The 24,037-nt window shown below is 46.0% G+C and overlaps 1 protein-coding gene across 4 annotated transcripts; it reads left to right on the top strand.

Annotated features, from left to right (window-relative positions):
• The first annotated feature begins 3,845 nt into the window (after positions 1–3,845).
• On the top strand, positions 3,846–18,966 carry SIGLEC5 (sialic acid binding Ig like lectin 5). 4 transcript variants are annotated; one of them, XM_043435958.1, is made up of 9 exons: positions 3,846–3,988; positions 4,084–4,464; positions 4,678–4,947; positions 5,174–5,221; positions 5,993–6,247; positions 6,333–6,617; positions 6,847–6,937; positions 8,004–8,085; positions 18,390–18,966. In XM_043435958.1, exons 1-9 carry the CDS (start codon positions 3,952–3,954, stop codon positions 18,579–18,581), a joined length of 1,641 nt encoding a protein of 546 aa, XP_043291893.1. In that variant the 5' UTR covers positions 3,846–3,951; the 3' UTR covers positions 18,582–18,966. The 4 variants fall into 4 exon arrangements, with proteins under 4 accessions (XP_043291893.1, XP_043291891.1, XP_043291892.1 ...); XM_043435956.1 differs by having other exon boundaries at positions 5,150–5,221; XM_043435957.1 differs by having other exon boundaries at positions 4,672–4,947.
• The last annotated feature ends 5,071 nt before the right edge of the window (positions 18,967–24,037 follow it).

Below are 24,037 nucleotides of genomic sequence, written 5' to 3'. Positions count from 1 at the left end.
CACACAACTGAGCAACTAAGCAAGAAGGCAGGCTTTTTATATTTTCACAGTTCGCAGAGCCAGGCTCACACATTGTTCTTTTACAAGGTACCCTTGCCATCCTTGAAATGTCTGCTTCATTATGCATTTTACAGTGGCATTATTGAGTTCCACAGATGTCCACTGGGGATGTGGTGACATATGTTTTCATTCTGCATATTATTTTGAGTAGAATGGACATTTATATTCTTTTTTAAAACCCCTAGTGTGGTGTATTTTCCCATTTATTTATATCTTTAATGTCCTTCAAGACCAATTTATAATTTTCTCCATTGAGGTCTTGTATATCCTTTTGTTGTATACCTTTCTAAATGTCAGATAGATTCCAGGTATATCCTAATTTTTGATGCAACTGTCCATGGCTCTCATACAGTTTTATGAGAAAGTAATTGATCATTTTTGGCCGAGTAGCAAGGCATGTGGGATCTTGGTTCCCTTACCAGGGATCAAATCCCCATCCCTTGCCTTGGCAGGCAGATGCTTGATCACTGGACCACAGGGAAGTCTGCAATGGATTTTTTAAATTGGAATTTGTCTCAAGTCATCGTGGTCTCTTGTTAAACCTCTAAATGTATCTGTATAAACTTTTGGATTTTTCTACATGCAGAACTTTTATGAAGAGAGATCACTTTGTTTTTTCCTTTCAATTGTTATATCTTTTACCGATATTTATTGACTTGCTAGGGTGGAACCTATGCTACTCCATTAAGTATGATGTTTTCTAAAGACACCCTTCATCGTTTTAGGGGATTTCTCTTTTATTTCCAATGCACTGTGAATTTTATCACAAAGGCATTTGAAATCACCCAGTGTTCATTTTTTCATCTCTAGAGATTTAATCAGTAAATCAGGGACAGTAGCCACACTAGAAGCCACACTACATATTGTATATTTCCACAGAGGAAATGTAACATAAGTAATTGATTATGCACGTGTTGAAAAGCCAGTAGAGCCTGTCAAACAGGGAACACTCTCTTAGTTTGGGACCACTCGAATCTAAGCTCCCAACTTGACATTTTTCAAATCTTTTACATATATAGATACATATTTTCTTTGAGATACAGGTATAACATTGTGTTAGTTTCAGGTGTAGAATATAATGATTTAATATATGTACATATTGCAAAATGATCACCAAATATGCCTAATTAACATTTATGTCTATAAGGCTAAAATATTTTTCTTGTGATGACAAATTTTAAGATCTGATCTTTTAGCAACTTTCCAATATACAGTACAGTATTGTTAACTGTATTAGTGTCCTCAGTATTTTAAATATAGTCACCATGGTGTACATTACATGTCCATGACTTATTTATTTTACTCCTGGTAATGTGTACCTTCTGATCATTTTTGCCCATTTTTGCCAATGACCCCGCTCTCTATCTCTGAGAACCACCAGTTATTTCGCTGTATCTATGACTTTATAGTGTTTGTTTCTTTTCAGTTTCACCCACCTGTGAGATCATACAGCATTTTTCTTCCTCTGTCTAACATATTTCATTAACCTAATGCCCTGGCATACCATCCATGTATTGTAAAAGCAGGATTTCTTTCTGTTTTATAGCTGAAGAATGATCACGTGTATGCACACACCGCGGTTTCTTTATTCATTCACTCATCATTGGATATGGAAGTTGTTTCCATGTCTTCGCTACAGTACCTAACGCTTCTAAGAACAAAAAAATTGCTGTTTTCATTTTCTGTAAAAGCCCAAAAGTGAAAGTGCTTGAGGTTCTATTTTAGTTTTGAGGAACCTGCAGAGCGTTCCCATAGTGGCCGCACCAATTCAATTCCCACCAGCAGTGCCCAAGGGTCCCTTTACCCCACGGCCTCACCAACACGCTTGTTTCTTGTTCTTTGACCGGCCCAGCTTGGCCTTTGCTAGACGCCGGCCGCTGGGAAGGTGTGCTGCCCGGCCCTCGGATCCCGGCCTCCTCCAGTGCCTGCTTGTCCAGCAATGTTCCCGCAACAGCTGAGGAGCAAGGGGGAGAGCCCGTCCCCGCTTGATCACCTGGACCCTGGGCAGGGCCGGTCCTGGGTTCTGTGGAGCCTGACATTGACTCAAGTGTTCAGATGCCTCCTTCGGCAAAACAATGGTGTCACTGAATAGAGTACAGACATGGCCCCCAAATACAGAATGTGACCCCCAGGTCCGGTGTGGCCCTGAAGTGTTTTCAGGGCCTGAGAACAAACAGCAAATGTGTGAACACAGAAGCGGCCATGTCTCTTTTCAGTCAGAGAATTCCAACAGTTCATGAATCTGTGAGCCAGGAACTGTGGATGAAGGCCAATATATATTTCCTAAAAGTCTCAATATCACAGGCACCTCACATCCGAGTTTCTTTCGAAATGAGAAAGCTATGTAATCAATCACAAAACACAAAATGCTGAAAACCAAAAGATAAGACATTTATTGCAGACTATTTTTCTTTCTTCCTGTTTTTTATCAGCCATGACCTAGGCCTTGTCGGGTCTTAGTTCCCAGACCAGGGATTGAAGCTGGGCCAGAGGCAGTGAGAGTGGAGTCCTAAGCACTGGGCCACCATACCATTTTTCTCAGGAGTCAGGCACCCGTATCACACCTGCATAACACCTGTTCCCCACACCTTTGGCCTGATCCTCTTTGATTGCCTCTTTTTAGGAGAATAGTCATGTATATTAATTAACATGAGTGTTATACTAATAAAGTGTTAGTCAGTCGTGTCTGACTCTTTGCGATCCCATGGACTGTAGCCTGTAAGAGTCCTCTGTCCATGGGATGCTCCAAGCAAGGATACTGGAGTGCGTTGCCATTCCCTTCTCCAGGGGATCTTCCTGATCCAGGGATGGAACCCTGGTCTCCTGCACTGAGGGCAGATTCTTTATCATCTGAGCCAGCAGAGAAGACCATTATATAAAGAAATAAGATTAATTATATTATATCTAAGATAGAGTAGAAAGAAGATACAGTATTTCCACTGGCTCGATTGATTGATGGACATTTCTTTTTGTTTCTGTAGTTTAAGAAAGTAAAAAATGTGTTAATATTTCTATATAAATATAAAAAAACTTTCCATCAGTCCCATGGCTTGTTCCTGAAAGTGTCTAAAACGTTTACAATCATAGTCAAACTTGCTAAACTTGAATTTTTTCCTGAAAGGGCAGTAAGTTCACAGGTTGTTTCCACACATGAGTTAAACCTTCATGTGGCTTTGAAAAGAAGGCCATTCAGAGTGAGGGGTCATGAACTGTGTTTCTGTGTGAGGTTTCGACTTTGGGGTCCCAGCTGAATGGGGCAAAGTTCGTCCTTTTCCACCCCACTTTGCCTGGGCCTGTGTCCGGGTCGGCTGGTCCCACAGATCCTCAGATCCATGAAGACCCTCAGCCCGTGTTCTGAAAACCCCTCTGGGCAAAGGAGCTTTTTTTTTTTCATGCTCAGCTTTCCTTCCTGGGTTCCACCCTCCACCGTGTGTGACTCTTCCAACCCAAGTATGAACGGTTTTGAGAAACCGTTCTCAGAAAGTCCAGCGTTTCTCAGTTGCAGGGTCGGTCCCACCCGAGGACCAGCGCTGGACCCCGTTTGTCTTTTCTGGGTGCGCGGGCCGCTGGGCGGTCCCACCGTGGACCCGAGCATCCCTGGACGGGTGGGCATGTCAGAGCCCCGTGCGGTGAAGCCTCTCGGCCTCTGGGGGCCTCAGGATCTCCCCCTGCGGCGTGGGGCATGGGGTGTGGGCTGGGACCTCCTGCCTTCCCAGGGCCGCCCCTCCTCCACGGTCCGGGGCGTCCAAGTTCCCCTTCTGTGCCTGCCACGGCTCTGTCTCCGTCACCCTCTGGCTTCCTGTTGGGGCTTCCTCGTTCCCTCCCCACATTCGGGGCGCCTCCCTCCCCAGCAGAGGGACCCGAACCGGCTCTGCGCTGGCGGATGCCGACATGGGGCCCCTGCTGCTGCTGCCCCTGCTCTGGGGGGGTGAGTGGGGGAGGGGTGGGGGAGGGGGCACGGCTGGGGGAGGGGGCACGCGTGGGGAGGGGCTGGAGCTGCCGCTGAGCCTCTGTGTCCCCCAGGGTCCCTGCAGGAGCTTCCAGGGTTCGAGCTCCGAGTGCAGGAATCCGTGACGGTGCAGGCATGCATGGACGTCTACGTGTCCTGCGCCTTCTCCTACCCCTGGAGTTCAGCGTATTGGTCTGCTGAGCCCTCCATCTACTGGTTCCGGGAAGGGGACACCCCATACGATGATGCTGTGGCCACAAACGCCCGAAATAAACGAGTGAAACCAGAGACCCAGGGCCGATTCCGCCTCGTCGGGGACCCCAGGGACAAGGACTGCTCCCTGATCATCAAAGAGGCCAGGCTGAGCGACTCAGGAGCCTACTACTTGCGAGTGGAGAGAGGACTTAATGAGAAATATAGTTACCATGATAAGAAGCTGAATTTGCAGGTGACAGGTATGAGAGGGGGCCCAGGAGAGGACCCTGGCACATGGAGACGCCTGCATTAGATCAGGAACAGGGCACAGGAGCCCTCGGTGCTCCGGGTCTTGGGGTTTGAGGGTTCAGAAGAGAGCCAGAACTGGGAATGAGTTGTGACCCTGACCCTCTGGGTCCCCACACCCCTGCGTCCAGGCATCTCTCTCTGTCTCCTCATCTCCCTTCTTCCAGAGAAACCCAACATCCAGTTTCTGGAGCCTCTGGAGTCCGGCCGCCCCACAAAGCTGACCTGCAGCCTCTCGCTAGCCTGTGATGACAGACACCCTCTCCTGTTCTCCTGGGTGGGGGATGCCCTTGATGCCATGGACCTAAACACCATCCACTCCCCGGAGCTCACCCTCACCCCAAGGCCCCAGGACCACGACAGCAAACTCACCTGTCGGGTGACACTCCAGGGACTTCAGGTGACCCTGGAGAGAACCGTCCAGCTCAACGTCTCCTGTGAGTGTGGAGGGGCGGCGGGGTCCCTGAGGGCGGTGGGGTGTGTGTGTGTGTGTGTGTGCAGAGAGAAGGCCAACCTAGTCTTCTATGGGTCTGAGCCCTGGGAGCTGAGGTGGGGAGGGGCTGTGAAGGACTCCCACCCTCCTTCCTGGTTTCCCTCCTGGGGTGCTGGTCAGTTTCCATCTCACTCCTCCCTCTGCAGCAAGCCCATGTCTTTCTGCCCCAGATGCTCCGAGGCACCTCCGCATCAGCCTCTCCTTCAGAAACGTCACAGGTAGGACAGGACCTCTCCTCTCCAGGCCTGGGTCCTGCTCCCGGGACCGCCTCCAAGGGGTGTGGCAGTGGGCCTGAATGTGATCAGATGTGGGAAGAGCAAGGAGAAAATCACCACCCTTCCCCACCTCCCATGCACTAGACCACACACATCTGCAATACACACATAGACTCACACACACAGGCACACACACATGTAGTACATACACATGAACATACACTGGGACACACACAGAAACGCCCATACACACAGGAACATACACATCACACATACACACAGATACACAGAGATATACCCACAGCTCAGGCACCCATCATGCACACGTAGACACATGGACATACACATGTGCACTCATGCACACATACACACAGGCACGCACACATACACCCCACACATTTACACACTCACACACCCAGTTCAAAACCCATTTCCCTTCACCATGGTTCTATTCTGTGGTTTTCTTCCACAAAAGCCTCCTTAGTCCCATCTCCTACTGCCTTCACTGAATCAATTTCTCAAGCCTTGAGGCTGTTTTTTTCCCCACCAAACAGCCCAGGCCTGTCCCATTGAGACGCCAAACCTGCCCTGAGGAAGATTTGAGGCCCAGACATGTTGGCTCAGCCTGCTTAGGGTGGGAAGGTCCAGCCCTGGGACCACAGGGAACCCAGCTGGCTGGCCAGGGGAGGAGAGAGTGAGGCCAGGAGATCCTGGGAAGGAAGGGAGAGGAGACCTCAGCCTCCCCCAGCTCTCCTGCTGCGCTTTCCCCCAAAGCCCTCAAGATTCTGCAGAACACCTCGTCCGTTCTCATCTCAGAGACCCCAGCTCTGCAGCTGCTGTGTGTCGCTGACAGCAACCCCCCTGCACAGCTGGGCTGGTTCCAGGGGTCCCCAGCCCTGGAGGCCACCCGCATCTCCAGCACCGGGGTCCTGGAGCTGCCGCATTTAGAAAGTGCAGAGACAGAGTTCACCTGCCGGGCTCAGAACGCGTTGGGCTCCCAAAATACCTCCCTGAACCTCTTCATGGTCTGTGAGTATGGGGGGCCGTGGGAACAGGATGCTGGGGTTCCAGGGAGTGGAGAGGCACCCCTGATCCCTCCCATCTCTCCCCACAGCCCCCCCGCAGCTGCTGGGCCCCTCCTGCTCCCAGGAGGACGAGGGTCTGCGCTGCAGCTGCTCCTCCCGAGCCCGGCCGGCCGCCTCCCTGCGCTGGCGGCTGGGCGAGGGGCTGCTGGAGGGGAACTTCAGCAACGCCTCCTTCGAGGTCAGCTCCGGCTCCGCCGGGCCCTGGACCAACAGTTCCCTGAGCCTCCGCGAGGGGCTCAGCTCCAGCCTCAGCCTCAGCTGCGAGGCCCTGAACGTCCACGGGGCCCGGAGTTGGTCTGTCCTGCTGCTGCCAGGTCAGGGGTCTGTTGGGGGGAGAGGCATAGAGGGGCAGAAGCAGGAGTTATGATCGTAGAAGATGATGCTTGAGGGGAGAGGGGCTGGAGTTGGGACAGAGGGTGCTTGCTAGGACCGGGGGCTCCCTCTCAGGCCTGAAGAGGCTCTCTAGAAAGTTCTGCAAGGAGGCGGGAGGGCAAGAGCCTGAATCTTGGGAGCGCGATCATCTCCTGGCCATCTTCCCCCCAGGGAGACCTGCATTCCTGGTTCTTGGGGCTCTCGGAGGCGCTGGTGCGGGGGCCCTGCTGTCTGCGTGCTTGTGTCTCCTTTTGTTTTTCATGTAAGTCTGTGTTCTGGGGACATATAGGGAGGGGTGTGGTAGGGAGTGTGGAAAGCGGTCCCTTAATCCCAGAAATGCGGAGAAGCGCAGACTGGATTCAGAGGGGGTTTACAGCCTTAGCGAGATGTAATTCCCATGCATTAAAGTGTACAGTTCATTGGTTTTTAGTCTATTCAGAGCTACATGTCTATGACAATGATTTTGACAGAATTTTTGCATTAGCCCCAAATGAAAGAGAAACCGAAAGGAAATCCACACCCCTGGTCATCCTCTTCATTCCATCCTCTGCCCTGGGCTGTTTCCAGTCTCTCTAGAGTTGTCTGGTTTGGACATTTCGAATAAGCACAATCATAAAATGTGTGGTCCCATGTGACCGACTTCTCTCACTTTGCGTGATGTTTTCAAGGTTCACGCATGGCAGTCCTTCATTCCGTTTAAAAAAAAATTAATTCATTAATTTTTGGCTGTGCTGGGTCTTGGTTGCGGTACACAGACTTCTCACTGCCCTGGCTTCTCTTATTGCAGAGCGCAGGCTCTGAGGTGTGCGGGCTTCCAGAACTGCAGCTCGAGGGCTCTAGAGCGCAGGCTCAGTAGCTGTGGCCCACCGGCTTAGTTGCTCAGAGCCACGTGGAATCTTCCCAGACCAGGGATCGAACCTGTGTCCTTTGCATTGGCAGGGGAATTTTCATCCCCTGCACCACCAGGGATGTCTCCTTCATTCTTTTTTATTTCCAAAAAATGCTCCCTTGGATGAGTGGAGCAGATGCTACTCATCCATTCATCCACTGATGGACATTTGGATTGTTTCCACGTCTTGGCCACCATGTATCAATAATAATGACATTCATGGACAAGTTTGTAAGTCGAGTCTCTAATGATGGAAATTCAGTCTTGGCCACAGTCCTGGTCATCCAAGAAGATGAAGCGCTTACTTCTGCATCAGGAAGGCCTCTGAGGGTGTTTCAGGGTCTGGGTGCCCGAGCCGTCATATTGGGGGCGGTGGGGGGCAGCTTGCCCACCTTTGTCTGAGCCGCCCTGACTGCAGTGCACCGGTTTCTTCTCTTAGAGTGAAAGCCCGCAGAAAGCAGGCAGCCACGAGACCAGAGGGTGTGGATGATGAAGACCCAGTCATGGGTACCGTCGCCTGGGTGAGTGATGTGGGCGTCTTCTCCGGCCGTGGGGGCCCCAGGCATGTCCATTTGGCAGATTCAGGCTAAGTCTGCCAGTAGTTCCTGCTCCTGCCTGTTCCCCCAGGCAGACACCTGGGAGCTGGCTTCCCTTCTGATCTTCCGCTTCATCTCCCAGGCCCAGTGGTCCTCTGCTGACCACTGAGCCTATTCACTTCTTTACTGGATACAGGCTGCTAGAACTATCTCCCCCCAAACCAGTACTTTCCAGCCATTCTGGAGTCTCAAAGCTCTTGCTTGCTCCCACCACTTAGAGAATCAAGTCATAATCGTTGGTCTGATATATGATGTCCTTCCTGGGGTCTCCCTCCCCTGACGGCTGCTCCAGCCACTGGTCCTGCCCTAGGGTCCAGCTACACTGGCCTTCTCCCTGTGTCCAAAGAGATCTATTCCTTTGTGACTTGGAGCCTTTGAATTATACAGTTCCTTCTACCTGAACTAGGCTTCCCTGGTAGCTCAGATGGTAAAGAATCCACCTGCAATGCAGGAGACCTGGGTTCGATCTCTGGGTTGGGAAGATCTCCTGGAGAAGAGAACGGCTACCCACTCCAGTATTCTGGCCCTGGAGAATCCCATGGACTGTACAGTCCATGGGGCTGCAAAGAGTCGGACACGACTGAGCGACTTTCCCTTCACTACCTGAGCTGCCCTCGCTTTCCCAGTTCAACCATCCACCTCGCCGCCTCCTTCCAGCTGCAAGGTCACCATCTCTTACTCTGGGAACCTTTGTCTTCTCCCTTCCTGTCAGGGTCCATCCCTTCCTTCTCTCCACCCACTGAGTCCTGTGTCCATCCCCGACACGACATCACACAACATCACTGCGTCTCCACCTTCTCATCGTATTTGTAAAGTCCTTGAGAACGAGGGCTGTAATTTTCTCTCACTCCCATCCCTGTCCAGCAAGACCCCTGTTCCCTTTTTTAAAATTGGGCTTGTGTTGCTCTAAATGGATTTATCCAAAATGCTTTGTTCATCACTGAGCTAGTATCAATGGAACAAGCAGTATTCACTTTTACTTACTCATCATTACACATGATATGATAAACACGTATAAACCTGCCATCCAACCTGAGACTTAAAACACTGACGATAACTTTCATCTACCCTTCTACTCTGACCCGCCCCCAGTAACCACTGCTCTGAACATTTTGTTGCTGGTGTTACCACATATATGTTTACCCAAAATATACACTCTTTAGTTTAATTGCTTCTGAACCTACAAAGGGTGCCACGTGCCAGGTACTCTTCTTGGACTTGCTTTGTAGATACAGTCTTACATAGCAAAGATTCATTCATGTTTTTGCACAAAGTTGCAGTTCCCCATTGTATAATGATGCATTTTATGATTATGTCTATTATCCAAGCTCCTATTGATGGACACTGGAGTTGTTTCCTGGTGTTGCAATTACGAACAATCTTTATTCATGTCTCTTTGCATTCACATGTGAGAGTTTTCCTTTAGTGTTACTTAGGAATTTAATTACTAGGTCATAGGGTCTCTAAAGTTCCTTTTTAGAAGATCATGACAAATATTTTCCAAAGCAACTGTATTCACTCATACTGTCATCTATGCCTATCAGATTCTCTTAATCTACAAACTCTGCAACACTTGGTTTTCTCAATTTTTTTTTCTGGTCATCTCACATTCTCACCATGGTGTTGATTTGCATTTCCTTAGTTACCAATGAAGATGAAAATCTCTCTAAAGCTTCAGTGGCGTATGGACATCTTTTCTATAAAATGCCTGGTCCCATTAACAGCCCATTTTCCTACTGAATGTTTGACTTTTTCTTATTAAATTTGTTTGAGAGCTTTATGCATTTTTATGCTTTTAAAAGATTATGTACATTGTAAATATCTTCTCCCAGTGAGTAGCTTGTACTTTACCTTTTTAAAGGTGACGTTTGATGATGATAAGTTCTTAATTGTAATAAGAACTTTGGGGTTTAAGAAATTGTTTCCCATCTTAAGATGTAGAAAGATATTCAAGGATAGTTTCTACTAAAAGTTTTCTGTTTTCCTTTTGACATTTAAAGACTTCATCTACAGGAAGTTGATTTTTCTGTGTGGTGTACAATGTTGACCTATATATGTTCCTTCTTTTTTTGCAAAATAGTCCTTCACTTCCTCCCCTGTGGATCTGCCGTTCATCAAAATTCCACATGTGGGTGGTCCTCTTTCTGTGACCTCTTCTATTCCAATGATCAATTTTGTTGTCCTTGAGTCAGAACTGTGTCTACATTCAACAGAGTCTATAGGCTCAAAAATAAGTCCTGGTATCTGATAGAGCAAGGCCTTCTCCTGAACCTTCTTTCAAAGTTGTCTTGACTATTCTTGGACCTCTGCCGTTCTATTTAAATGTTAAAATCAGTATGTCAAGTTCCCCAAAATACTCCTGTTGGAATTTTGATTGGAATTGCATTGAACCTATAGGTCAATCCAGGAAGAGTGTATTTGTTTGTGAATTCAAGTCTTCTAATCCAAGAGGACAGATTATTCATTTAAGTCTTTTTAAAAAATGTTTCCAAGAAAGATGGAGAATTCCTTCACACAGATCTTGGTCATTTTTTGCTATTTTTTTTCTTCCTAAATACTAGTTATTATTACTACTGAAAATGCATTTTCTGATTGCTCATTGCTGTATGCAGAATGAGAAAAAAATTTTTAAGTGTGAGGGTTTATTTTGTAATTTAAAAAAATCTCAAATTGGTCTTGAGTGTCATTTAGAATCTTGTTGCTTGGGTAGCTGGAAAATTCTTATATCTTACTTGTAACCCTGCTGAATCATCCTTTTTCAGAGATAAAGTTACCATCTGAAAAATTTGTGATATTCTTGCTTTTAACTGTCATGGCTTATATAGACAGTCTTCATCAGGGTAAGGAAGTTCTTTTCTATCACTAAATAACTTTAAGTTTATATCACACATCTCAGTTGAACTTTTCAGATACATCTACTGATATGATTTTCCCCATAATCTGTTACCAGTGGTGAGCAAAACAGTTCAACATTTTCTATTTTGAAACTAGCATTCCTGAGAAAAGATGAAATTGTTCACAGTGAGTATTTTTTTTTTCCTTTTCTAAAACTCTAGCAGATTCAGTTTGCTAATGTTTTGTTGAGCACTTTTGCGTCTGTATGCAAGAGTAAAATGGACTTCTGTCTTCCTTTCTCCTCTTGTTGTTTCCTTGTTTGGGTACCAAGATAATATTGAGGAATTGTAGAATCTTCCCATTTTTTCTATTAATATTATCTGAAAGGGAGTGTATAAAATTGAAATGATCTGTTTCTTGAATGATTAGTAAGTATCACTTGTATAACCCGCCTGGGTCTGCCCTTGTCTTTATATGTGGTTTTTCTAACTCAGTCATTTTGTGTGTCTGTTAGTGAGATAACAGTTTGTTCACTTCATCTAAGTTTTATAATTTGTTGACAAAAGGTTATGAGTAGTATTCTCTTAATTGCATTCTGTTTAATTAGGATTAATTCCCCTTTGGGAGTTTCCCTGGTGACTCAGGTGGTAAAGAATCTGCCTGCGATGCGGGAGACCCAGGGTTTGATCCCTAGGTCGGGGAGATCCCCTGGAGAAGGAAATGGCACCCCACTCCAGTATTCTTGCCTGGGAAATCCCATGTGACAGAGGAGCCTGGTATGGCTATACTCCATTATACTCTGGCAAAAGAGTTTGTCAGATGGGACTTAGCAACTAAGCAACAACAAATTAGCTTATTAATATATTGCACCCTTCTTTCACTATAAAAATGTTTATGGATAAATTTCTCTCAAAACACCACTTTAATTTCACCTCACACATTTTTAAATGTGTTATTTTAGTACCATTCAGTTCTAAACATTGCTAAAACCCTATTGTGATTTCTTTTGGAATCTTAAATTATTGGGGATTTTAAAAAATTCAAATGTAGGGGACTTCCCTGGTGGTCCAATGGCTAAGACTCTGAGCTCCCAATGAAGGGGGCCCAGGTTTGATCCTTGGTCAGGGAATTAGATCCCACATGCTGCAGCTAGGACCCAGTGCAGCCAAATAAATAAATTTAAAAAAATTTTAATACAAAAAAAAATCCAAATGTATGGGAATTTTAAAACATCTTTCCATCCTTAAATTCTAACTAAATTGAGTTTTGTCAGAGTACATTGTTTTGATGACACCTACTTTTTAACTTTGTTGAGACTTTATCTGTGACCTGGTTATGTGAAGAATTTCTGTAAATAGTTCCTATATGCTTAAGAAAAATATATATTTTCTATTTCATAAATTCCAACGAAGATCAATAGGCCAGTGTGTGTTCACTGTATTGTTCAAATCCAAATCTTTACTAATAGGTCTTCCTGAACTATCATTATTTGAACTCTTATGATAGTTTACTTGTCAATTTTCTCCTGGAGTTCTACCAAATGTATTTCTTACAGATGATGTGCTTTTAAATTAAAAGTGTAGCGTTCAGAAGTAGCATATCTTCTCACATTTAACCACACCTGTGGTTGTCTCTGTCCCTAGTGATACATTTTGTTTCAAATCTGTTTGGGTAGATCTTAAGATAGACACACCGCTTTGTCATTGGTTAGTTAGATATCTGATATTTTTCCATCCTTTCCTCTCCCCACCCGCCTCTAACATTTTTTTTTTTAATGCTTTAGCAATGATTCTTCTGAATAGTGTATGACTAGGTTTGTTTTTTCTTAATTTTATTTATTATTTTGGCTGTGCTGGGCCTTCACTCTGCACAAGCTTTTCTCTAGCTGTGGCCAGCAAGGGCTCCCCTCTCGTTGTGGTGCACAGGCTTCTCATTGCTCTGGGTTCTCTTGTTGTGAATCTTGGCCTCTAGAGCACAGGCTCAGTAATTCTGGCTCTTGGGTTTATTTGCCATGAGGCATGTGGGATCTGCCTGGACTCAGGGATCAAACCCGTGTCTCCTACATTGACAGGCAGATTCTTTACCCTTGAGCCACCAGGAAAGCCCTATAACAAGGTATTTGAAAATCCAATTTGACATCCTCGGTCGAGTTCACGCTATTTGTTATTTATTGTGGTTCTTGATATAAGTGGATTTCTTTGTGCTTTTTCAACTTCTCCTTTTGCTTGGTTCCATTTTTTTTTTCAACATTTCATTTTCTCGTCTCTTATTAAAAAAAAAAAAATGTAACTTCTCTGTCTTACACCTAACAAAAGGAACTCGAGTGCTTTTATATCTTTTGGTGTCCCCTCCATTAACCTTCTACGGCCATGCTGGTTCTTTCTAGATCTCCAGTTTTCATTCTGCGTGATTAGGAACACACTCACCATTTTTCTATTCTCTGCTCATTTAAAAAAAAATACACAGCTACACATTTTACTGAGGTAATCTGATCACGTTGGTATCTTATATTCATCGTGTGTGGTTTCTCAGTTTTCTTACTTTTATTTGCATTCTTTGTATTTGAGTTCTATCTCCTAACGTGTTTGTAGCTTGGGATTTCCTGTATTGAGGCTTGCGTCTGAAATATTTTTATGCCCCCACAGTTGAATTTCATTTGATAGGCTCTCAATCCCAGGATCAAGGTGGTTTTCTTTTGATACTCTGAACACTTGATTCACTGTTTCCTGTACCCGATATCCCTGTAAGAGGTCTCGGGTCTCACACATTGGCAGGTAACCCACTCATTCTCCTTGCAAACATTTGCATGTTTCTCCTTGGTTTTGACAATCTTAAGATGAACTGTACATTCTTTGGTTGTGGGCTTTTCCTTGTCTTTTTTCTTGTGTTTGCGAGGTACTTTGTGCTGACGTGGTTTAGTTTTCTGTGATTCTGACAATTTTATCTCCGCTATTTTTGTCCAAATATCTCTTCCTCTTTGGGTTTCATTTTTATCTCATTTGGGGACTAATGGGGCTTCCCCGGTGGTTCAGCGGTTAAGACTCCATGCCCCCAGTGTAGAGGCACAGGTTTGATCTCTGGCCGGGGAACTAAGATCCCACACGTCGGTGGTGTGGCCCCCCCAAGAGCATGTCATCTGGGGACTATTACAATCTGAATGTTGAGATTTTCTACTTCCTTCGTCATTCATAACTTTTATTTTTGTGTGTTCTGTTCTTCATCTTCCCCTGCTTCCTTCTGTGGGAGACTTCAAACGTTCTTCTAGCTCCCTGATGTACTTCAGTTGTATTCATTCTATTCTTCATCCCATCATTGGATTCTTCCTATTTTTATGTCTCAGACATCATATTTCCACGTTTTATGGAACTGCACACACATTTCCTTTTTATGTAACTTACATGATTACATAACTTCTTGTTCTACATTTTATGTACATAATTACTGATGTGTATAATTTTCTTTTCTTCCTCCCAGTCTTACTGAGATATATTGGACGTATAGCATTGTATAAGTTTAAGGTGTACAGAATAATGATTTGATTTACATACATCATGAAATGACTAGCCCAGTAAGTTTAGTGAACATCCATCATCTCATACAGATAAAAAATTAAAGAAACAGAAAAAAATATTTTCCTTGCAATGAGAACAGTTAGGATTTACTCTGAATAACTTTCATATATAACATACAGCAGAGTTAATTCTAATGATTATGTTCTACATTACCTCTCTAGTACTTATTTTTCCTATAACTGGCAGTTTGTACCTTTTGACCACCTTCATTCAGTTTCTCCAGCCCCACCTTCTGCCTCTGGTAACCACAAATCTGATCTCTTTTTCTCTGGGTTTGCTTGTTTCTTCGTTTTTGAAGTATAAGTGATTGGATATTTCTGTTTCAAAATGATCACCATGCTGTCTAGTTACAATAGGTCACCATTTGGAAATACTACATCGTTACTGAGTGATGTACATAATTTCGTTTCCTGTTGCTTTTTTTTATTTGGAGGACAATTGCTTTACAATGTTGTGTTGGTTTCTGCCATATAACAACGTAAATCAGCCACAAGTGTACACGTGTCCCCTCCCTCTTGAACCTCCCTGCCACCCCCCCACCCCATCCCACCCCTCTAGGTGGTCTCGGAGCACCAGGTTGAGCTCTCTGTGTTATACAACAACTTCCCATTTGCTATCTAGCTTACATATGATAATACATAGAGAGAACAGACTCGTGGGCACTGCTGGCGAAGGAGAGGATGGGAGGAATTGAGAGAGCAGCGTAATTTCTTATTCTCACGTTCACGATGTAACGTCAGCACTTACTCCTCTTAGTGCATTTATCATGCTTAGTTTAAAACTCTTGATCAGAGTGTTCTAATACTTGTTCTTTGAAGGTCCATGATGTTCCTAGCCTCCTTTGCTTGGTTTTTCTTCCGGGGCATTTACACTTTGCAGGTGCTCAGCCCTCTGACCTGGGAGGGGCATCTTCCCCTGGGATGTTAGCTTTCTGGTCTGGACTGTTGATTGGGTGAAGGTGAAGGGCAGATGCTGGCCTGTGTTGGCTCAAAGGAGTGACGGGGACCAGTTGCAGCGTGGAGTGCCCGGAGCACCAAAACCACTGTCCATCAGTCCCACTTCCTGTCCCCCCACCCCCGAAAAAGCAGTGTAAGTCACCCCTTTGCCTTCAACTTCAAGGAGAAGGAGCTTTGGGTTTTGATCCAAAACCTCTGTGGATTTTGATCCACCAGACTCTGGAGTTTGGAAAGAAGAGAGGGAGGACAAGAGTCCCAAAGGCCAGTGAGGCTCCGCGGCGGCTCTCCTTGTCTTCACCCCAGGGAGCCCTCGGTGCTCATCCAGCTCTCACCTCTGCCCACATGCACATCACCGTCTGGTCCACGCTCTCTGAATTCTGCAGGCAATGATTGTCCCAAGGCAAGGGTGGAGGAGAGAAGGGAGCAGAATTCAAGCACATCTGAGGGAACCTGTTCTTCCTCTCATCAACAAGCCAGCTTCCCTAGCCCTGGGCTATAGCATGTCACCTCCCAGGCCCCATGTGTTCAAATTAGCTTTTACTTCCCCCCAGGAACCTCAGAGTGATCAACTGATTAATGAATCCACTGACAGTTGATTTATAAAATTTTGTCATCCCATAGTTCCATCTATAGTTTTTGATTGTTGGATCTTGGTGAGCAGAGCCAGTGGTACGTGTGAATTCACTATCTCGACAGGAACCCTACTAGAGCTTTGTTTTCCCCATTACGTTGTTGTTGTCGCTGCTCAGCTGCGAAGTCGTGTCAGACTCTTTGCAGCCGCATTAACTGCAGCACGCCATGGACTCTCCTCCATTGTCTCCCGGAGTTTGCTCAAATTCATGTCCATTGAGTCAGTGGTGTTATCTCACTGTCTCATCCTCTCCCCCGACTTCTCCTTTTGGCTTCAATCTTTCGCAGCATCAGGGTTTTTTTCCTGATAAGTCAGCTCTCTCAACCTTTCTGTAACTTTGCTACTGTAGGCAGAATAGTGAAGCAATAAGCTGCATGGTCCCTGGAGTTCATCCTCCTGTGTCCAAGTTCTGGATTCAAGCACCTCCAAGCTGTGTGACCTTGGACAAGTTAGTTAACCTCTCTGCTTCTGCATTTTCTCTTCTGGAAATGAGACCGTTGCTGTGCTGGTACCTGTTTCATTAGGTTGCTACAAGAAGTGCTTAGAAATATGCCTAGGTCATGGGAAATTGCTTACCACTCTTACCTAATGTTACTATTCCCCTCTCTAATGAGGAACTGGGCACGCAGGCAGGTATTTGGGGCAGTTTCACTTCCCCATATGTCCTCATTTGAAAGAACAGCACTTAGTGGCACCTAGCTCATAACCAGCACTCAGAAAGGGTGCTGGATGAAGGAATGAACATAGTGCTCTCTCCTCGTCTTATGCATGCTCAGCCACCTAATCGTGTCTGATTCTTTGCAACCCCATGGACTGCAGCCCACCAGGCTCTTCTGCCCATGGGATTTCCCAGGCCAGAATACTGGAGCGGGTTCCCATTTCCTACTGCAGGGGATCTCCCTAACCAGGGATGGAATCTGTGTCTCTTGCACTGGCAGGCGGATTCTTTACTTACTAGCATGACCTGGGAAGCCCATGTTATCTTCTGAGGATCAATTCAATCCCCTTTTGATATATGGTAAGGCTATTAACAGACATATGTTCTTATTTCTCCCTCTTTGGCTACAGAAGGGTCAAGACCCTAGCTGTTTTGTCATTTCATCTTGCTCATGCCTAATATGGACAGTTCTGTCTAGATATGCTATTTTTTTTCTGAGGTCGTGAAACCATTTTTCCCTAACCTGGAATTCTTTTTTGTTTTCTTTATAAGCTACTGTTTGAAGGCTAATGTTACTGTCAACACACTCGTCTATAGCATGATGGTGTAGGTGTGTGTGGACAGACTCAGAGAAAAGAGAATGGCACACCAGTGTCTGGGTACCCTCTCTTCTGGGAGACTTGGGTCCTGCTTTATTTTCATTTTTGTTTTATGGAACCCAGGTCCAAGATCCAGAATTGCTGTCTCTTCTGGTTTCTGCACAAGCTAGTTCGTAAGTCACACTGGAGTTAGAAATTAGCTGTGTTTACTTGTCTCTAATCCAGTCCTCCTCGCCGACTGCAAGCTGCCTGAGGTCAGGGTCTATGTCTGTTTTCTCACACTGCTCCTTTGGCCTCTCACCCAGGACTTGGTACAGGGTACAATGTCAAGGAAACAGCAGGCCTGGGTTTGAATCCTAGCTCTGCCATCCACTCTACGAGTGACCTTGGGCAAGTTACTTCACCTCTCCCCCACCTCAATTTTCCTACCTGTAAAATGGGAATAATAAGAATATCACTCCATGGACTCTGTGGGAGAAGGCGAGGGTGAGATGTTTCGAGAGATCAGCATCAAAACATGTATATTATCTAGGGTGAAACAGATCACCAGCCCAGGTTGGATGCATGAGACAAGTGCTCGGGCCTGGTGCACTGGGAAGACCCAGAGGAATTGGGTGGAGAGGGACGTGGGAGGGGGGATCGGGATAGGGAATACGTGTAAATATATGGCTGATTCATATCAATGTATGACAAATCCATTACAATATTGTAAAGTAATTAGCCTCCAACTAATAAAAATAAATGGAAAAAAAAAAAAAGAATATCACTCTTACTGAAGGTTAAAATAGGATTCATAAGCCTGCAATATGGCCCAGTCAATCTTGACAAAATTGTAAACGAATGAGTGAGTATTTGAGTTCACAGGAAGCATGTGAGGAATAAGAAGATGAATGAATAAACGTCCCATCTGCTGAACTTTCCTTAGGGGATCATGCCTGCTTACTCCTTCTCTGACTCCTTTTTCTCCCTTTTACTCAGGGTTCCAGGCAAAAGCCTTGCTCAGACAGCCCCCCTGACCAGACGGTGCTGTCCCCTGCAGAGGACGCCCCACCCCCAGGGGAACAGGAAGAGCTCCATTATGCCTCCCTCAGCTTTCATGAGATGACATCTCGGGAGCCTCAGGAGCAGGAGGAGACCAGCACCGAGTACTCCGAGATCAAAACAAGCTAATGAGGGCTCATCCAGACCTCGGTCCCAGCTGGGGGAACCACAGCGCCTGTGGGGACAAGGAGAGGTCAGGGACTAGCTGACAAAGCCTTGGTGGCAATATCTAACCACTGTATGAGCGTCCCCAGGTAGAGCAGAAAGAAGACAGGTGATGGGATTAGAGAAACTTGGGCTCACAGGCAGGTTCCAGCACTTCCTGAGGCATCGTCATCAAGCAACTCGGTCCACCTGTCTGTCTCGGGTTTTCTGTTCTGTAAGTCAGAGATCATGTGTCTTACCTCCCAGTTGGTGAACATTAAAGAAAGATCATATAAAAAGAATAAAGGGGAAAAACCTCAAAGGAAAAAAAGGAAGAACACATTAAAAGCAACGAACAGAGGTCCCATCACATGGCGTGTGCGTAGTGTCTGCTGCTTCCTCTTCCTTTTAAATTGAAAGGTCCTCCCATCAAGTTCTTCTGAGGGTGACTAGTGTTGATGTGAAACAAGTAGACAGCCAGCTATTTCTCAGCAAAGGTGGGTTTAATTTGGCATTAGCCCAGAATTGCAGCTTGGGGTCTGCAACAATGCAGAGCCATGAGCAAGTTCCAATTCAAGGAGGGAAGGAGACCGCTTTTATAAAGGGGCAGAGGAAGTGGAGGGCTAGAGGAAACACTGAGTCCATGGCTTTTCATTGGCTGAGTCCTTGCCAGGAAGGAAGGAGTCTTCCTTCTTCCTGTTGGGCTCTGGCATCATCACAGCTAGTGAGAGCTTCCCCTTCTGGACTCTGAGGCTTCCGTTTATTCATTTTTTACACCAGGAACAGAGGACAGAGTGGCAACTTATTGACGTCATTCTCCATCCCAGAACTCTTTGGAGTCTCCCCAGGGAAAGACTAACCCCTCAGCCTGGCATTCAGTTCATAATACAGCATCTTATAATCTCTCTGGGGTTATCTCCTTGCCTCATGTTTATCTGTCAATTCTTCCAGCATATTTCCTCACCCACTGACCTCCAGTCCCTTCCCTATTTCACTTATAGACCCTAGAGGGATCTTTCCAACAGCCAGAGAGCTGACCCCAACTCTCCTGAACAAACCTATTCCCTCTTAGCACCATGCTAGAACTCTCTATAGAGAGTTGGATTATAAAGAAAGCTGAGCACCAAAGAATTGATGCTTTTGAACTGTGGTGTTGGAGAAGACTCTTGAGAGTCCCTTGGACTGCAAGGAGATCCAACCAGTCCATCCTAAAGGAGATCAGTCCTGGGTGTTCATTGAAAGGACTGATGCTTAAGATGAAACTCCCAATACTTTGGCCACCTGATGTGAAGAACTGATTCATTGGAAAAGACCGTGATGCTGGAAAAGATTGAAGGCAGGAAGAAAAGGGGATGACAGAGGATGAGATGGTTGGATGGCATCACCAACTCAATGGACATGAGTTTAAGCAAACTCTGGGAGTGGTGATGGACAGGGAAGCCTGGCATGCTGCAGTCCATGGGGTCACAAAGAGTTGGACATGACTGAGCGACTGAATTGACTGACTGACTGGCAACCTCACTGCTATCTACTCACCCACCCTCTCCTCTTGGTCCATTCTTCCTTATGCCTTCCAAGCTGGTTCATACAAATATCTGTGCAATTTGAGATCTCTTTCCTGGAGGTCATGCTGCCTGGTTTTCATCCATTTCCACTATCTCATCCTTCAAACCTGAGCTCATGGACAGATTTGGATCTTCAGTGAAGAAAGAGCTCATACTCTCCCTCCTCTAAAATTGAATTAATTTTTAAAGGAAAAAGCACTAATGCAAAAATAGACAGTATTTCACCAGCACCTGTGTAGTGTGGGTGCCTAACAATAAGCTTAAGCTTTTTTGAATGTAAATGCCTGATGTTAAACTTCTGATTGCCCAGGCATCCATTTCAGAGACATCCAGCTCAAATAATTCATCTCGAATAAACATATTGACAGCTATGACTTTAAAGAGCCAGGTGGCCCCACCCATGAAGTTCCCTTTTAAAGATTTTTTTTTTGATGGGAACAATTTAAAAAATCTTTATTGAATTTGTTACAACATTGCTTCTGTTTTATATTTTGGTTTTTGGCCACAAAGCATGTGGGATCTTAGCTCCCTCACCAGGGATTGAACCCCCACACACCCCCCACCCTGCATCGGAAGGAGAAGCCTTAACCACTGGACCATCAGAGAAGTCCCTGAAGTTCCCGTTTAGAAAGCTCTGGGTGAACTAGATAACTGACTCTTGTGTGACCCTGTTTTTCCCTTCTTACGCCCTAATTCTAGTTCCTATGTTTTAAATTCGCCAATAAAAGTGAACCCACAATACCCTAGGGACCCCACCGTGTACCCCAATAAAGGCAGAGCCAAGGATCCATGCTCTCTCCCACCCCCTCACCTGGCCCTTGGGTGTGCTGTGTATCCTCCAGGTCTTGTGAGCAATAAGCCTTGCTTTTTTCAATGTTTCCTGATAGTTTTTGCTGAAGTGTATCTTGCAGTCATAATAAGAACAGGGGTCAGCCCATCTACAACATTGACTCTGGTTGAGGAATCTCTTTAGGGGCTGGCACCAAGGGCTTCCCTGGTAGCTCAGCTGGTAAAGAATCTTCCTGCAATGCGGGAGACCTGGGTTCCGTCAAGGCTGTATATTGTCACTCTGCTTATTTAACTTATATGCAGAGTACATCATGAGAAACACTGGGCTGGATGAAGCACAAGTTGGAATCAAGATTGCCGGGAGAAATATCAATAACCTCGGATACGCAGATGACACCACCCTAATGGCAGAAAGTGAAGAAGAACTAAAGAGCCTCTTGATGAAAGTGAAAGAGGAGAGTGAAAAAGTTGGCTTAAAGCTCAACATTCAGAAAACTAAGATCATGGCATCCAGTCCCATCACTTCATGGCAAATAGATGGGGAAACTGTGGAAACAGTGGCTGACTTTATTTTTCTGGGCTCCAAAATCACTGCAGATGGTGATTGCAGCCATGAAATTAAAAGATGCTTACTCCTTGGAAGGAAAGTTATGACCAACTTAGCATATTGAAAAACAGAGACATTACTTTGCCAACAAAGGTCCATCTGGTCAAGGCTATGGTTTTTCCAGTGGTCATGTATGGATGTGAGAGTTGGACTATAAAGAAAGCTGAGGACAGAAAAATTGATGCTTTTGAAGTGTGGTGTTCGAGGCGACTCTTGAGAGTCCCTTGGACTGCAAGGAGATCCAAACAGTCCATCCTAAGGGAGATCAGTCCTGGGTGTTCATTGGAAGGACTGATGCTGAAGCTCAAACTCCAGTACTTTGGCCACCTGATGCAAAGAGCTAACTCATTTGAAAAGACCCTGATGCTGGGAAAGATTGAGGGCAGGAAGAGAAGGGGACGACAGAGGATGAGATGGTTGGATGGCATCACCGACTCAATGGACATGAGTTTGGGTAGACTCAGGGAGTTGGTGATGGACAGGGAGGCCTGGCGTGCTGTGGTTCATGGGGTCGCAAAGAGTTGGACACGACTGAGCCACTGAACTGAACTGGGTTCGATCCCTGGGTTTGGAAGGTCCTCTGGAGAAGGGGAAGGCTACCCACTCCAGTATTCTGGCCTGGAGAATTCCATGGACTGTACAGTCCATGGGGTAGCAAAGAATTGGACACGACTGAGCAACTTGCACTTTCACCAAGTAGTGTGGGCCTCGGCGAATACCTCCCACAACACAAAACAATCACCTAAACAAGGAAAAGTTATTTCCTAAACTTTATCAAGTGACTGTGAGGAAAGAAGTTAATAGTTCTAATGCGGTGCTAAGAGGACATGGATTCCTAGAATCCATTACTGGGGCCCCAGCTACGCTCCAGGACCATGGACAGTGACAACCTTTCAGCTAGGCGCTCAGGGGGCCTGGCAAGGTGATTGGAGTGCCCCCTGGGGGCAGATCCTCGACTAGTCTCAAATGCAGAGGAAAGAGGGCTGGGAAATGGGACTGGTGACCTTCTGTCTCTTAGGACAGAGGTGCTGGGCAGGGGGCAGCCAAGCTCCTCCTCAGTCTCCCCTGAAAACCTCCTCCTCCAGGCGGGTAGGGGACTTAGCTTCAAAGACACAGTGCATTTCTCACAGGCCAATGAGTTCCCTTCCCCTCAGACTACCCTCACCCTTTGCAGAAAATCTGTGTCTCCTCTTTCTCCCCTCACTTTGCAGTGGGTTGATATTCTGCACTTGTTTTTAATCCCTTTGTCATACTGCCACGGGGCTCTGGGTGATAGAGAACATGGTCATGATCATTTTCTATGTCTGGTGCTCTGCCAAGTCCTGATTCAGCCTAAATAAAGGAATGAAGTCTCAGAAATCTGGTTTAATTGATAGGTCACAAAAGTAAATTCTAAGTTTTCCTTCATTCTACATGAACGGTAAATATTCAGAGTGGTGAAAGGATCTTGGGGCCTCAGTGGATCACCGCACAGAGAATTACGAAAAGCAGAGAGAGCCAGGCAAGGTCAGGAAAAAGTAGTAGTGGGGTAAGGAGAGGAAGATTCGATAGATGCTCTAAAGAGGGAAGGTTTTCTGGGACTGGAGGAATTGATAAGAGGTTAGAACTCATTCTCAAGGTGTGATCACAGGACTCATGGGAGACCTGAGACTCAACTGAGAGCCACCTACAAATCCAGCGGCTTTCTGAACTCAAATTGACCCCAGAAACCTGCAAACACCACATCTAATTCTGGGGCTGGAGCCAGCACCTCACTTCTCAGTTTCAGCCTCTGATTACTGTCATACTTTTCGAGCTCTGGTTCTCTCTGTCCCTCCTCGGTGCTGACCCTAATACTTGACATTTGCATCCTGGCGACCCTGGAGTCAGGGCACAAGGAGATCCTGAACCCCATGCTAGGGTCTGGTGAGGGGGTAGGACACCCAACAACTGGCAAAGGAGTGTCTCTTGTCACAGTCATTCCTCACAATGGGCTGGTCTCGATGCTCTTCCCTTCTGCCCAGGATTCTGGCCCCTCCAGTCCTGCCTGCCTTGGTGGCCCCACACTCCATTCCTGTCTCCAGGTACTGAAAGTTCAACTCAGCTTAGCTTATGCTTTCTGCTTGCTTTCTCTGCCTTCTGGCCCCTCCTGCTGAATGAGCTTCTCTTTTTTTCTGAGATCTTAGCTGCCTTGGTAGCTGTTTGATGTATTTAAATAGCATGTTTGTGTGTGTGTTCCTAGTTGGTCTTAGTGGAAGTGTTGCTCTGACATGAGATATTCCATTAAGGCTGGAAACCGTGTTTGCTTTATTTGGCACTGTTTTAAAGATTTGGCAGCACCAAGTCTGACAGCACACGGAATCTTTCCTTGTGATATGTGGGATCTAGTTCTCTGACTAGAGACCGAACCCAGGCCCCCTGCATTGGGAGTGCTGAGTATTATCCACTGGACTACCAGGGAAGTCCCTCATTTGCTTTATTTTGGTCTTTGCTCCAAAGTC

This window comes from Cervus canadensis, chromosome 18 (genome assembly GCF_019320065.1).
Source record: "Cervus canadensis isolate Bull #8, Minnesota chromosome 18, ASM1932006v1, whole genome shotgun sequence".
In the NCBI taxonomy this organism is placed as follows: Eukaryota; Metazoa; Chordata; class Mammalia; order Artiodactyla; family Cervidae; genus Cervus; species Cervus canadensis.
Note: the sequence above shows the minus strand (reverse complement) of the source record. Positions and strands in the feature narration are given on the sequence as shown.